General features: G+C 41.4%; 3 protein-coding genes across 6 annotated transcripts in view; 2 read left to right on the top strand and 1 right to left on the bottom strand.

Moving 5' to 3' along the window:
• Nucleotides 1-474: 474 nt before the first annotated feature.
• LOC119008699 (apolipoprotein D-like) lies at nucleotides 475-2,086 on the top strand. Its single transcript, XM_037079304.1, has 5 exons — nucleotides 475-609; nucleotides 688-792; nucleotides 970-1,091; nucleotides 1,207-1,295; nucleotides 1,378-2,086. Exons 1-5 carry the CDS (start codon nucleotides 595-597, stop codon nucleotides 1,611-1,613), a joined length of 567 nt encoding a protein of 188 aa, XP_036935199.1. The 5' UTR covers nucleotides 475-594; the 3' UTR covers nucleotides 1,614-2,086.
• A 510-nt stretch (nucleotides 2,087-2,596) lies between these two features.
• On the top strand, nucleotides 2,597-6,495 carry ggh (gamma-glutamyl hydrolase (conjugase, folylpolygammaglutamyl hydrolase)). The gene is made up of 9 exons (XM_037078758.1): nucleotides 2,597-2,787; nucleotides 2,962-3,070; nucleotides 3,198-3,248; nucleotides 4,010-4,094; nucleotides 4,174-4,312; nucleotides 4,601-4,707; nucleotides 4,811-4,901; nucleotides 5,003-5,137; nucleotides 5,240-6,495. The coding sequence occupies exons 1-9, from the start codon at nucleotides 2,706-2,708 to the stop codon at nucleotides 5,356-5,358; spliced, it is 918 nt and encodes a 305-aa protein (XP_036934653.1). The 5' UTR covers nucleotides 2,597-2,705; the 3' UTR covers nucleotides 5,359-6,495.
• The window catches only part of LOC119008443 (dipeptidyl aminopeptidase-like protein 6), a 219,307-nt gene continuing 213,644 nt past the window's right edge, over nucleotides 5,975-11,637 (bottom strand). For 3 of the 4 annotated variants that reach the window (XM_037078756.1, XM_037078757.1, XM_037078755.1), the window contains 7 exons: nucleotides 11,243-11,437; nucleotides 11,006-11,060; nucleotides 10,580-10,679; nucleotides 9,856-9,914; nucleotides 9,536-9,608; nucleotides 9,368-9,441; nucleotides 8,225-8,374 (listed from right to left, as the gene is read on the bottom strand). In XM_037078756.1, the coding sequence (XP_036934651.1) occupies nucleotides 8,225-8,374; nucleotides 9,368-9,441; nucleotides 9,536-9,608; nucleotides 9,856-9,914; nucleotides 10,580-10,679; nucleotides 11,006-11,060; nucleotides 11,243-11,437 (706 nt within the window). Of the gene's footprint in view, nucleotides 8,375-9,367; nucleotides 9,442-9,535; nucleotides 9,609-9,855; nucleotides 9,915-10,579; nucleotides 10,680-11,005; nucleotides 11,061-11,242; nucleotides 11,438-11,637 lie in introns of all 4 variants that reach the window. The other variant, XM_037078754.1, reaches the window with a different exon arrangement.

The following is an 11,637-nucleotide window of genomic DNA, read 5'->3' as shown; positions in this document are numbered from 1 at the left end:
TGCAGTCATCAGCACAAGTGTACAGAAGAGGATTATCACCACTGGGAAAAAAAAGTTTACAGTGGCCCTTTTAAAGATTGCATGTAAAACAATTAGGACCAGTGCAAAAAACTCAATGCAGCTCCTTTGAGGAACATCTTTAACACCTTCACAAAGATGATGTTCAGACATATTTTTTTGGACATCACTACATCCTTTCAGAGGAGCCAGAAGATTATTAAGAGGGAAATATTGGAATATTACTGACCAAATTTTCCCATTTGCGGGACAAATGAAGGAATTCTGATTCTGAGTTTGTTGCGGCCCTACCAGTGCTATCTCCACTATCCACCTCTGTAGCGCTAGCAGTCGGATACTGTACTGAAAACCTTTCACTGAATGTGATTCTTAGAAACCTGGATTTTCAGTGAAGGTCAAAGGTTCTGTAAACAACTGGCGTCCAGCCAGCTCTTCAAACACATTCTCCTTCCAAAGGTTACGTTTTTATCTGGATGTTTTTCTTTTGCGTGCCAAAAATCTCTCCGCGTGTAGTTTAGGGTTCAGTTCGTGCTTTTACTTTACCCTCTAAATACAACGCAAAAGGGCCACGTGGACATGAAGACATTCCAGGTAATCTCGTAATACTGCACTCTTACTTTGAGCCGAGCCGGTTTAAAGCACATTAATCATTCTAACTTCGATGTGAAGGTCCTGTATGGGCTCCTGCTGACGGCCGCAGCAGCTGACGGTCAGTCGTTCCACCCTGGCCGATGCCCCCGACCATCAGTGCAGGAGGACTTCAACGTTACAAAGGTAAAACATCCAGTCTGCTGAATTTTATCTTGTCACTTGATTGATTTTTTTACATACTGATCATGTGTGCAAGTGTTGTAATTCTTGCCTATTTGCTGATGAAGCACATTTATTATACAGGAAGAGTTAAACTGTCTTAAAGAAGTTGGATGGACCTTTGTGCTCTTGTCCTTCTAGTACATGGGCACCTGGTATGAGATCGAGAAGCTCCCGGCTGTGTTTGAGAGAGGAAAGTGTAACCAAGCCACGTACAGCCCTCTGGCTGACGGGACGGTCAAGGTTCACAATGCAGAGCTACTGTAAGTATCGAACTGCCCTCAGCGAAAAAAAAAAACAAACAGAATATTTGCCTTGCTGCGAGAAACCTTTCACCCTCCTGCACATGAGCTGTCCTGTATCTCTTCCTCCCTGAAGGTCTAATGGGAAGATAAATTCAATCGAGGGTGTTGCCAAAGTTAGAAACGCATCTCAACCTGCTATCCTGGATGTCAGCTTCTTTAAAGGTAAATACACTAAAGAGCCATTATGTTTAACTTTTATAATACAACATAAATCATTCAGTTATACGTCTACGTCCGTGTCCAGGTGTTCCAGATGCTCCCTACTGGGTCCTCTCCACAGACTACCACTCGTACTCTCTGGTCTACTCTTGCTCTAACTACTTCGGCCTTTTCCACGTCGACTTCGCCTGGATCCTGGCTCGCACCCGGGTGTTAACCGAAGAGGTCATCAGCGAGTTACATGATCAGCTGGCGGCTGCTGGCGTAAACTTGAGCCGCCTCACAGTCAGCGATCAGACTGGGTGTGATGTCATGACCTGAGGCGCCATCAGCAAAATGGGGGAGGAAAAAAAAAGGGGGAAACAAACCGAAGCTGAATACTTTGAACTGTGGTGGAAACTCCAAGTACTTTTTGTTGATGTCGTACGTTCAGCTGTTTCTACGCAGTCAGCAGAATTACACAAGACAGCAGTAATGTGGTTTCACATCTTACCGTTTTAAGATTGAGCATTAAAGATTCATGAATGTGGCCATATGACCGCTTTGTCAGTGCTTTATCAATTATCAGTTTCTATTTCATAATTGCAACATTTCTATCTCATAATTATGACTATTTACCTCATAATTTTTACTTTCTATCTCATTTCAACTTTCTAGTTCTTAACTTTGACTTTTAATCTCATAATTTCTATTTTTGATCTCATAATTCTGACTTTTTTTCTCACATTTTTTGTAATTATGACTTCTTAGCTGATAAATTCAAATTTCTATTTCATAATTAGGAGGTTTTATCGCATTATTTCAACTTTCTATCTCATAATTCTGAGTTTTTATGTCAAAAAATAAATTATACTTTTGACTTACCATAAATTCTCATAATTTTGGGGGGGGGGGGGAAATGGGCTTCCATACATTCCATACACATCCATAATATTCCCCTTAAGATTAACTAAATGAAAAAAATTAAAAAATACCATTTTAAACTCATCATTTATTCCATAAATTGATTGTTTCTTTACTTTAAACCCAAGTTAACCACAACGTCACTGTCCAAGAAGGTACTTCCGTTTTCGATGCAGACTTCAAAATAAACGTATCAGTTACACCTTTAAAAAGTTAAAACAGCAAGCGATTCTACAAACATCTCCGCAATCGAAAGATCCCAAAACGTGGTCAGTGACAGTGGTTATCATCACAAAATTAATCGTGAGGAACGTGTTTGTCGTGGGTTCATCATTCGTTTGTTTGTGAAACACGCCTAACGGTCAAACGTGATGTTTTTTATTCTGAAGGACGCGGGCCGGAAGTGCTGTGGGCGAGTATATCAGAGGAATGGCGACTGAGGAAGTTCCATTAAAAACAACAGGGCGACTCTCAGAGGACGTTACTAAGTTCTGACTCACTTCCAGCAAAATGAGCTTGTTGTTGTTTTGCGTGTTTCTGTCGTGTGTGCCGTTTTGTTCCTCAGCTGAGAGGAATGACAGACCCATCATCGGTAAGTGTATTAACACGTAATTACCGGCACCGTTAAGCTAACTTTGTGGTGACATTACCGTTAAAACCTGCAGCTAACAGACCTCAGCTAGCTAGTAAAAGGTTTAGCTAACGAAGTGGCGAGTCAGAATTAGCGACATTTTAAACCCACTTGTTTTTTTGTTTTTTTTAAAAGGTATTCTGGCTCAAGATATTCGTTCACCCAAACCCAATCAGTCATCTTACATCGCTGCCTCCTATGTCAAGTTCCTGGAGTCAGCAGGAGCGAGGGTTGTTCCTGTCATGTGAGTTATCATCTATTAACAGACTTCATGACTGTCACTCATATCTGCTGCTTTATGTTTATACACCACTGTGTGTCACCTGACACATTTAACATTGCTCCTCTTTTTTTAATTATTACTTCTGCAGGATTAACCAGACACCAGAGGAGTATAAGAGACTGTTCAACTCCATTAATGGGTAACTGTCTTATTATACATCGATTAGAAGTCAAAGCTTTCATGCCATGTTTTTGCATGTGCCGTCATATTCCTGTATGTTTTAGAAAAGTAAATGTTTAACTTTACAAGGGGTGGACAAACTAGTATGTCATGATGCCATATACAGAAGCCCTGAGGGGACACATAAAGAAAATCCTTTCCAAGTCTGATGTAAATCTCTTCTGTGTTTATGACGTGAAAAAAGCAATTTCAGCAGGATGTTTTTTAAAACGTGTTTAAAAAAATAAAAAAATCAGAAGATTGCTTTTGCATGTGTGAAACCGAGTTTTGGCAGAAGAAATTTTTTTTTTTCTTTCATTTTGACCATAAGAGGGTGAAGCGCACCCCTACCCCATGTTCTAAATAAAAAAACATTCATAATTTCTTCTAGGGTAGTTTGTTTTCTCCCTGCACATGCAGAAAAAAAAAAAAATTCTCCTGAGGAAAAAAAAGGAATTTTCTAAAGAGCATTCTAGCAAAACTTTATTTTCTTCCAGTCCTCAACTCATAAAACTCAGTCGTGAACTCACATTGCACCTGACAACACATTCACCTCAAAGCATGAATCAAATCCTCTGAAGGCCACAAGAATATCAAATATTAATGTTTTTTTATTATTATTATTCTGACCACCCCAGGTCTGTATTGCTTAAAAAAATAAATAAAAAAGAGACAGAACATTTTGTTTGTGATGTTTCTTTGTGGATCATGACTCAGTCCCTGTGTGTCCATGTTAAACAGGATCCTCTACCCAGGTGGGGCTGCCAGCATTACCTCATCTGGCTATGAAAGGTCTGCAAGAATCTTCTACGAGCTGGCTATTGAGGTAAAAGTGTACAATTCTAGTAACTGTCTTTTAGTGCGTTGATGCTGGATTAGGCTGCATGCTGTGTGTGGTGTTTCAGGCAAACAAGAAAGGCGACTACTTTCCCATATGGGGCACGTGTCTCGGATTTGAGCAGCTGGCCTATTTGACCAGCGGAAAGCCGGTACTGTCACGCACCAATACGACCGGTGTGGCTTTGCATCTGGATTTCACGAAGGGTATGGCTTTGTTTTAACACTTTTTAAATTCATACTCAAAACAAGTAGGGGGCAGCATATCACCAGACTAACCACCTAGTGTTGTTAAATGCTAAGGTGCTAACAGGGCCCAGGGGATGTCGGTGTACACTGCTGGTAGGATTTTTGGACTGGGATGGGACGGGCTTGGCCAAGCTGGTTAACATGCTAACTTCTACTCATGAACTGTCCCAAAATCTTATGAAAATCATATTTATTATGACAAAACATGGTTATTAATTATCATATTTTTTAATGAACCTTTTCCAGAGGCCAATAGCAGCAAGATGTTTCAGGACTTCCCAGCAGAACTCAAGGAAGATTTGGCCTCTGAGCCGCTGACAGAAAACTCTCACAAGTGGAGTGTGACAACGTCGGTACGTCATTCGTTGCTATTATGATGAGAAAACAGTTCAGTCATCAAAGTTACCCACAACATGTGTAAAATAAGAGAAGAACTAACCTCTATGTTTCTTGCAGACTTTCAACTCAACTGAGGAGCTGAAGGCGTTTTACAAAGTTCTCTCCACGAATACAGACGGACAAGTCGAGTTTGTGTCAACAATGGAAGGTAGTTACACTGCAACAACACTGTATTGGTACAAGGTTACAGCTAAATTAAAGTGAAGGGAACCATTTTTTATCTTTTTTTCTTGACTTGCCTTTTGGCAGCTTATGATTATCCAATTTATGGGACACAGTGGCATCCGGAGAAAAACGCATTTGAGTGGACGAAGCCTTACATTCCACACTCTCCGTCAGCAGTCAGGATCACCTTCTACATGGCCCAATTCTTTGTCAATGAAGGTATGAAAGCGTTACCTTTGGTCCCTTGATTAAATAGTCATTAGTCAGATTGCTACAAACTTTGTGATCTATTAAATGCTGCACTGGTTTCTCTCCTTACAGCAAGGAAGAACATGCACAGATTTGAATCTGAGGATGAAGAGAGCAAAGCGCTGATATACAACTACAGTCCTGTTTACACTGGGAGAGAAAGCAGCTTTGAGCAGAAATATTTTTTCTGATGTTTGTTTGCGGAGTGTGTCTCCTTTCTAACTGCTGACTGACAGTCTCAATCATGTGACTTACGAATGTTTACAGATGATTTGATTGTTTGATTTTGCCTTTGCTGCTTGCACAGTCTGTTGCATCTGCAACCAAACCAAATAGTTAAGTGGAAATAGGACAGATTTATAAATATATATCATAAGTCTCGTTGTGGGGCAGGATTTATATAATGTCAAATCATGCTTTGTGGATGCTGTAGCTGGGTCTACAGCTTAGTTAATGTTACAGCAGACACTGTTTATAATGATCTTGAATGTTTATGATCTATATTTATGTAAAATGTACACTCATCAACACAAAATGTAATTTATTGATTCAGGTCAGGATGCTAGTTTCCATGAGCATGTTAATGGTAATTCCCAGTATGTGATAGCCCCCTCAAGTGATGTTGTTGCACTAGCTAATGTTGCTAACACTTGCTAACAAACACTAACATTCCTAACACTGGCTAGCGGAACATGTTATGTTATGTATCACGCTCAGGATTCATTGGAGACAAAAAGTTTATGCATAAATAAATAATTACAGAAAAGCAACAAAACAGCTGAGCCAAAAAAGACGTAACGGCTGATAAAATATCTATTTTTTTATTCTAACATTTACCTTCATGCCACATGTCTGACATCAATCTCCTTCTATGCTTTGGATAACAAAGTTGAGCGTCTTGAAAAAGTCCTCAACCACTGGCAAGAAAGTTCGATGTTGCCATTGGCAATTATAAAGTCCACTTTCAATCAACTCAGTTCAAGGACAGCAACAGGAGAACGGAAATGAATAGTCAAATGTAACTTCCAAAATGCTTTATGCACAAATAACACTCAGGTAATATTGTTTCTTTTTTCATGTTCTTTTTTTTTCTCTTTAGAATAAAATGATATTTGAATAACATTTACACATCAAGCTGACGAGACTGGGATCTCAATCACAATACTACTGGAAATGTAATTTATGCAATCCAGTACGGAACATTCAATATGTCAAAATTACCATGTGGAGCTGAGCTATGGGCGGGGATAGTGCTGCAAGTAACCTCTTCAACATGCACTGAAACGTAACACAAATGGCCATTCAAATAAAAGAAGTGGAAAATTAAACTTGTGCCTCAAGAATTCATCATCATATCACAACTGTTCACCCTTATATACAAATGCATCATTTCTTCGGGGTGTGACACCAATCCTAATGGCCTTTATTAATGTATTCTGTGATTTCAAGTGTAAGGTGACACAGCACTTTGATTAACACACACTGTGGTTTCTGGACTGGCTATACATTTTCTTCACCTACCATTCTTTAACATCTTAAAAGCAACGGTGCATGCAGACTCTGTACATTGTAGCTCGGTGTAATAATCTATTTGGGCATCTTTCCAAAGAGTGGAAGAAGTTTGAAATCTCCTCAGTTTCTCAGTCAAGTATAAGCTTTTGAGAGTAGCTCTTAATAGAGTTCATTTGACATAATATTCTATTTCAAGCTACAGGTTTAAAACAATAGCCGCTATTTTGGGAAATATGTTTATTCGCTGTCTTGAGTTAGATGAAGAGATTGACACCACTGTCATATCTTTTTTGTTAAATATTGAGTTAAGTCCTCCATAATACCGCAATTTGTAGTTTTTACAATATGTTTTTGTACAAAGTAACAACTTCATCATGAGCTAATAGACTAGCTAGCTGCAACAGCCAGGCTTACTGTTTAATTAAGCTAGCCAGCTGCAGCTCCATATTTAACAGGCAGATAAGAGTTTGAATCAACGTCCTCCAACTCTCGACAAGAGAATTGCAAATTTCCCAAAATGTCTAACTATTCTTGTAAAATTAGCCTCGTTGTAGTTCATAAATGCAGTCCCACAGCAGGATGTTTTCTGACAAAGTAAGGCACAGTGACTAAAACAAGTTGACACTTCTGTTTTCTTTTTTCCTGTTCTTTTTCCTAAAGAACTGGATCATCACAATAAAACTGTGTCAAATGAACATTAAGAAACTTTTCTCTTCCAGACATTTTTTTGTTTTTTTTTTACCAGATGGAGAATTCTTTCAGCATCACTGAAACACATGAAAAATGAAGCGACGAGATGAAACCAGCATCAGGGCAAAACAAAAAAAAACAAACAAACAAAAAAAAAGAAAATATATTCGTAAAAAGCCGAGTGAATGCTTCGTGTGCTATTTTACATACTGTAAGAACAAAAGACACAACCACAGTCCAACATTAAAGTTCTTCACAACTTTAAAAATAGTAACATTTCCTGTTTCCGCACATTTCCAGACGCCCGTTAGGAACAACCAGTGTTTTTTCCACCAGGCGTCTTGATTCTCATTAATATACAAGCCCAGCAGTTATGTGCTATAAGGTGTTCCTCGTCCTCACAGCTTCAAAGTCTGCGTGAGAGCCGATGCTTTTCTCTCCACCGCTATTTGAGGAGCTGGTCCATCCCGCTGTGAAGGAGACTGCTTCCTGTTAAATCATTCGGTATATTCCAAAAACTGGTCGTCAGTCTGTGTCGGCTCTCCGGAGGAGAAGGGGGGGGCGGCCTTTTGAGATCTGAACTCTGGAGGGGGCATCAGAGGATTGGGGGAGGGAGGGAGGATGGACGTAGAATTAGATCAATCGTCAATCTGCTGGAAAAAGGCAGTCTCAGGTTCGGCATGCGGACACGGGGAGTCCAAATGCAAAACCAAATTGAGCAAAGAGCAGGAGAGAGTTGCATATCGTGGACGACTGAATGCCAAGTGTTGTGCTTCGGGCACAGGGACGGGATGGAGGTCAGGGCAGGCGAAAACGTATGAGCAGGGGAGGATTCAGGGCACGAGGGAGGCCAGGCTAACCCTCGTCCTCGCTCTCCTCCTCCAGCGCCTCCTCAAACACGATCTCCGGTAGCCTGAAGCACTCCTCGAAGAAGTTCACCAGGGACTGGCTGAGGTGCTGCCTCGTGGCTTCGCTGTGGATGAAGTGGCCTTCGTCCGGGTATATCTGAGACACAAAGATACGTTTTACAGTGAGGGAGCTGCAGCGACCACACATTCATTATTTACATGAGATGGAAGGTTTTGTCCACAGGCTGAAGAATCTAGATGCAGAACAAGTTCTCCGCTCCAGAAGACTGTTTTCTCTCAAGCTAACAACAAAGTCTTCAGATCTGGAGTCCAGTGTGAGGTTTTAGGGTTAAGAGCTGAGGAAGAAACACAATACTATTTAATTTGCTTTGGCAGTTTTTGATAATGTAGTAGTACTCCACCTGTACAAGACCTGTGAACAGACTTTAATGGGACATTGATGGAGTAAAACTACACTGTAAAAAGACTTCATAGCAAGTTAACGTCCTGCTTTGAAAATGTTTTATTTAAATGAATTTTAAAATGAAATTTAAATGATTTTTATTTGTGAAAGCTGCATTTTCACAATGTTACATTTCAGCTCACAGTAGGCTCGGCATCTTTAAATGACTCTTGGATTGTTGTTTTAATTATCAGTTGGTCAAATCTGATCTCAGATGGTGAAAAAGAAGAGAGAGGGGATTTTTACTGTTAAATTTCTGGCACTGACGATTTAAATTTAGCACTAATTGAGACTTGTAGTGAGTTTCTAGAGTGCAGGTTTAACAGATATTGTTAACTGAGTCGTCATGTTTATGTAGGCTGACCTAAAACCTGTTAGAGCCACGAGGACGATCAGTGCCTGTGTGCAGAGGAACCCATCAGTCAGTAATAAGCTCCAGTGAACAGTGGGCTGCGCTACATTGTGTCTTAATTGGATTAGGATTCCCGAGAAGGTCCCGTAATCTCATTATGTGGATTGAAGGCATTGTGAGGGGCTAATCCTCCGCCTGCTGTGGGATCCCACTGGGATCACCGAGCTCCCAAAGGTTGGAGGAGAAACTGAACCGGGGCGAAGAAAAGACGAGCGCAGAAATTGGATCAGCGGCTGCTGTAATTACAGCGGAGTGAAAGCTACAACGCCACGTACCTGTAAGGTGTAGTTGGCCTTTTCATTGATGAGCTGGGAGATGAATTTCGCTGTATGTTGGAAGTGGACTTTTTCTGGGGCGGCGGGGGGGAAACATAACAAAATGTCAGACAGAGAAGAAGGAGATCTTAAAAAAAAAAAAATGAAAAAATGAAATTGTTTTCTTACCGTCAGCTGTTGGATGGATGATGAGAAACTTCTTATCCATGAACTGAGACGCTCTGTGTGCCAAATTTGCCATCTGAGAGGAAACGAGACACACGAGGCAACAAGTTAGACTGCAGTCATCAGCACAAGTGTACAGAAGAGGATTATCACCACTGGGGAAAAAACATGAACGTCTGAAATTGGAGGAAAAAACTCAAAAATCCGAGAAGAAAAAGTCAGAATTGTAAAAACAAACAAAAAGAGGAACTACATTTTTTCCCGGTGGTCCTAACTTCTCTTCCGTACACTTTGAATTTAAAATGTAACAATTAAAATCTTACCGAGTATGCTCTCGGATCCGGTTTAGGCAGCCCGAGATATCGCTCTGAAAACGCAGAAGCTGCGGGAGGAAGAGATTCAATTAACCAAACGTCAAATTACACCAAGACATTTATTAACAAGATCCATGTTTCATGTCTGTCTCGTTCTCGGGCCATTTCGAGGGGAAAGGAAAGAAAAAGCTCACAGGTTCTCCTCCTCCTCCTCCTCCTCCTCTCCATATTCAAATATATTCAGCCATCTACACAGGCCGTCTTCATTTGCAATTCCAGACTTATACAGTGTCACGGCGTGTCTCTCACCCTCCTCTGGCACAGCGAGAGGAATCAAATAGATGGGAAATCAGTCACATCGCGGCACGCAGCTCCTCCTTCATTTGCAGTTTCCTGCCTCTGTGAGCGCTCCGGCCCTCCGTCTCCCTCCACACAATTCTACATTTCACACATTTTGATTCCTCCGGTAGCCGAGGTGAGGCCGGGGTGGTTAACTCCGCCTGCCTGCTGTTATGATTGGGGTGCTGAGGCGTATCTGCACCATCTCGCTGATAAGGTGAACAGTACGTACATGTATGACACAGTCAGGGAAATAAGGTGAAGGTGCCGGATTTGCAGTCTGCGTCCCTCCTGTTCCTGGTGAACGCTCCCTGCCTGAGCCTCACTGATTATGCAGAGCTTCAGTACCTGTGTGCATCATACATGAGGTGCCATGTAAGCGAACAGGGCTCACCGTATAATTCAAAGTCGGTGATGGGTGAGAGGACGGCGCCGCACTTCACAGGAGAGTCCTCGCCGCTGACCAACAGGCTGGTCACGTAGCCTCCGTACACCTGAGGGACGAGAACAAGTCCTCAAGCACTGCTGTAAATGTGTTGCTTCATGTTTTATGGCATGCTTTATGATATACTAAATGAGTTTATCGATCCTCAATGTGGCTGCAACCCACACCATCCCCGATGAAATGTTTTTAATTCATTTAGTTGATAAAAAGTCTTCAGATATTTAATTTGCTTTGATATCAGCTGAAATGAGCATTTTAAATCTGTCTCAAAGGTGTTTTAGTTTTTTTAATCCAAGTTCTTTTCTTTGAGGATGGTAGTGTGATGAGTATTTAATAATCGATAATCAAATGATTGCGTTTTAGGTTTATTCTTACCTTTCCAAAAGCTCCAACTCTGGTTTTGTCGACGTAGGCCTCTTTCAAAATAAAACTGCAACAGAGGAACATTCGGTCAAGTTTGGACAAACATTTCCATTTAGACCAGGTCTTACCAAACATCGAGGTGTGACGAAATAGATATTAGTGGTGTTTGGAGAGCAGCTGTCTGTTTAAACTGTCTTAAAAAGAAGTCAACGGAGAACTTCCGGTGTGATGTGAAGCCGTGAGACGTACTTGAGCGCGTCCTTCTGGTCCTGCTCCTCGTACACTCCCAGCTTCTTCTGGATGCGGTGCAGCAGGTTGGTGCCCTGGAAGCCGCTGCCTCGCCCGTCGCAGCGCACCACGATGGCGCCGAAGCTGCTCACCAGCACCGTGGCCCAGTCCATGTGGAACTGCTCCGCCACCATCTGGCCACCGGGTGTCCCGTCGCTGCAGGGATACAGACACATTGCACAATAAAGACTGCTGAATAAAATCCAGTGTGTTTTTTGAATAAACCCTGCAGGTACACAACTTAAATCTTCAAGTTGACTTTACATCAACTGAGGCTGACGCAGCAGCACAGTGTTCACAGTCACTTTGATAAATAAGCATTAAAAAGAATTATGACTGGATATATGCAGGCAGAG

Source organism: Acanthopagrus latus, chromosome 19 (assembly GCF_904848185.1).
Source record: "Acanthopagrus latus isolate v.2019 chromosome 19, fAcaLat1.1, whole genome shotgun sequence".
Classification (NCBI taxonomy): domain Eukaryota; kingdom Metazoa; phylum Chordata; class Actinopteri; order Spariformes; family Sparidae; genus Acanthopagrus; species Acanthopagrus latus.
This window is presented reverse-complemented; position numbering and strand designations above follow the sequence as displayed.

Coding starts and splice junctions, on each gene's coding strand:
- LOC119008699 (XM_037079304.1), top strand. Junction 793..969: donor AGGACTTCAACGTTACAAAG/GTAAAACATCCA, acceptor TTGTCCTTCTAG/TACATGGGCACCTGGTATGA. Junction 1,092..1,206: donor GTTCACAATGCAGAGCTACT/GTAAGTATCGAA, acceptor TCCTCCCTGAAG/GTCTAATGGGAAGATAAATT.
- ggh (XM_037078758.1), top strand. CDS start 2,706: ATGAGCTTGTTGTTGTTTTGCGTGTTTCTGTCGTGTGTGCCGTTTTGT. Junction 4,902..5,002: donor GTTTGTGTCAACAATGGAAG/GTAGTTACACTG, acceptor GCCTTTTGGCAG/CTTATGATTATCCAATTTAT. Junction 5,138..5,239: donor CCAATTCTTTGTCAATGAAG/GTATGAAAGCGT, acceptor CTCTCCTTACAG/CAAGGAAGAACATGCACAGA.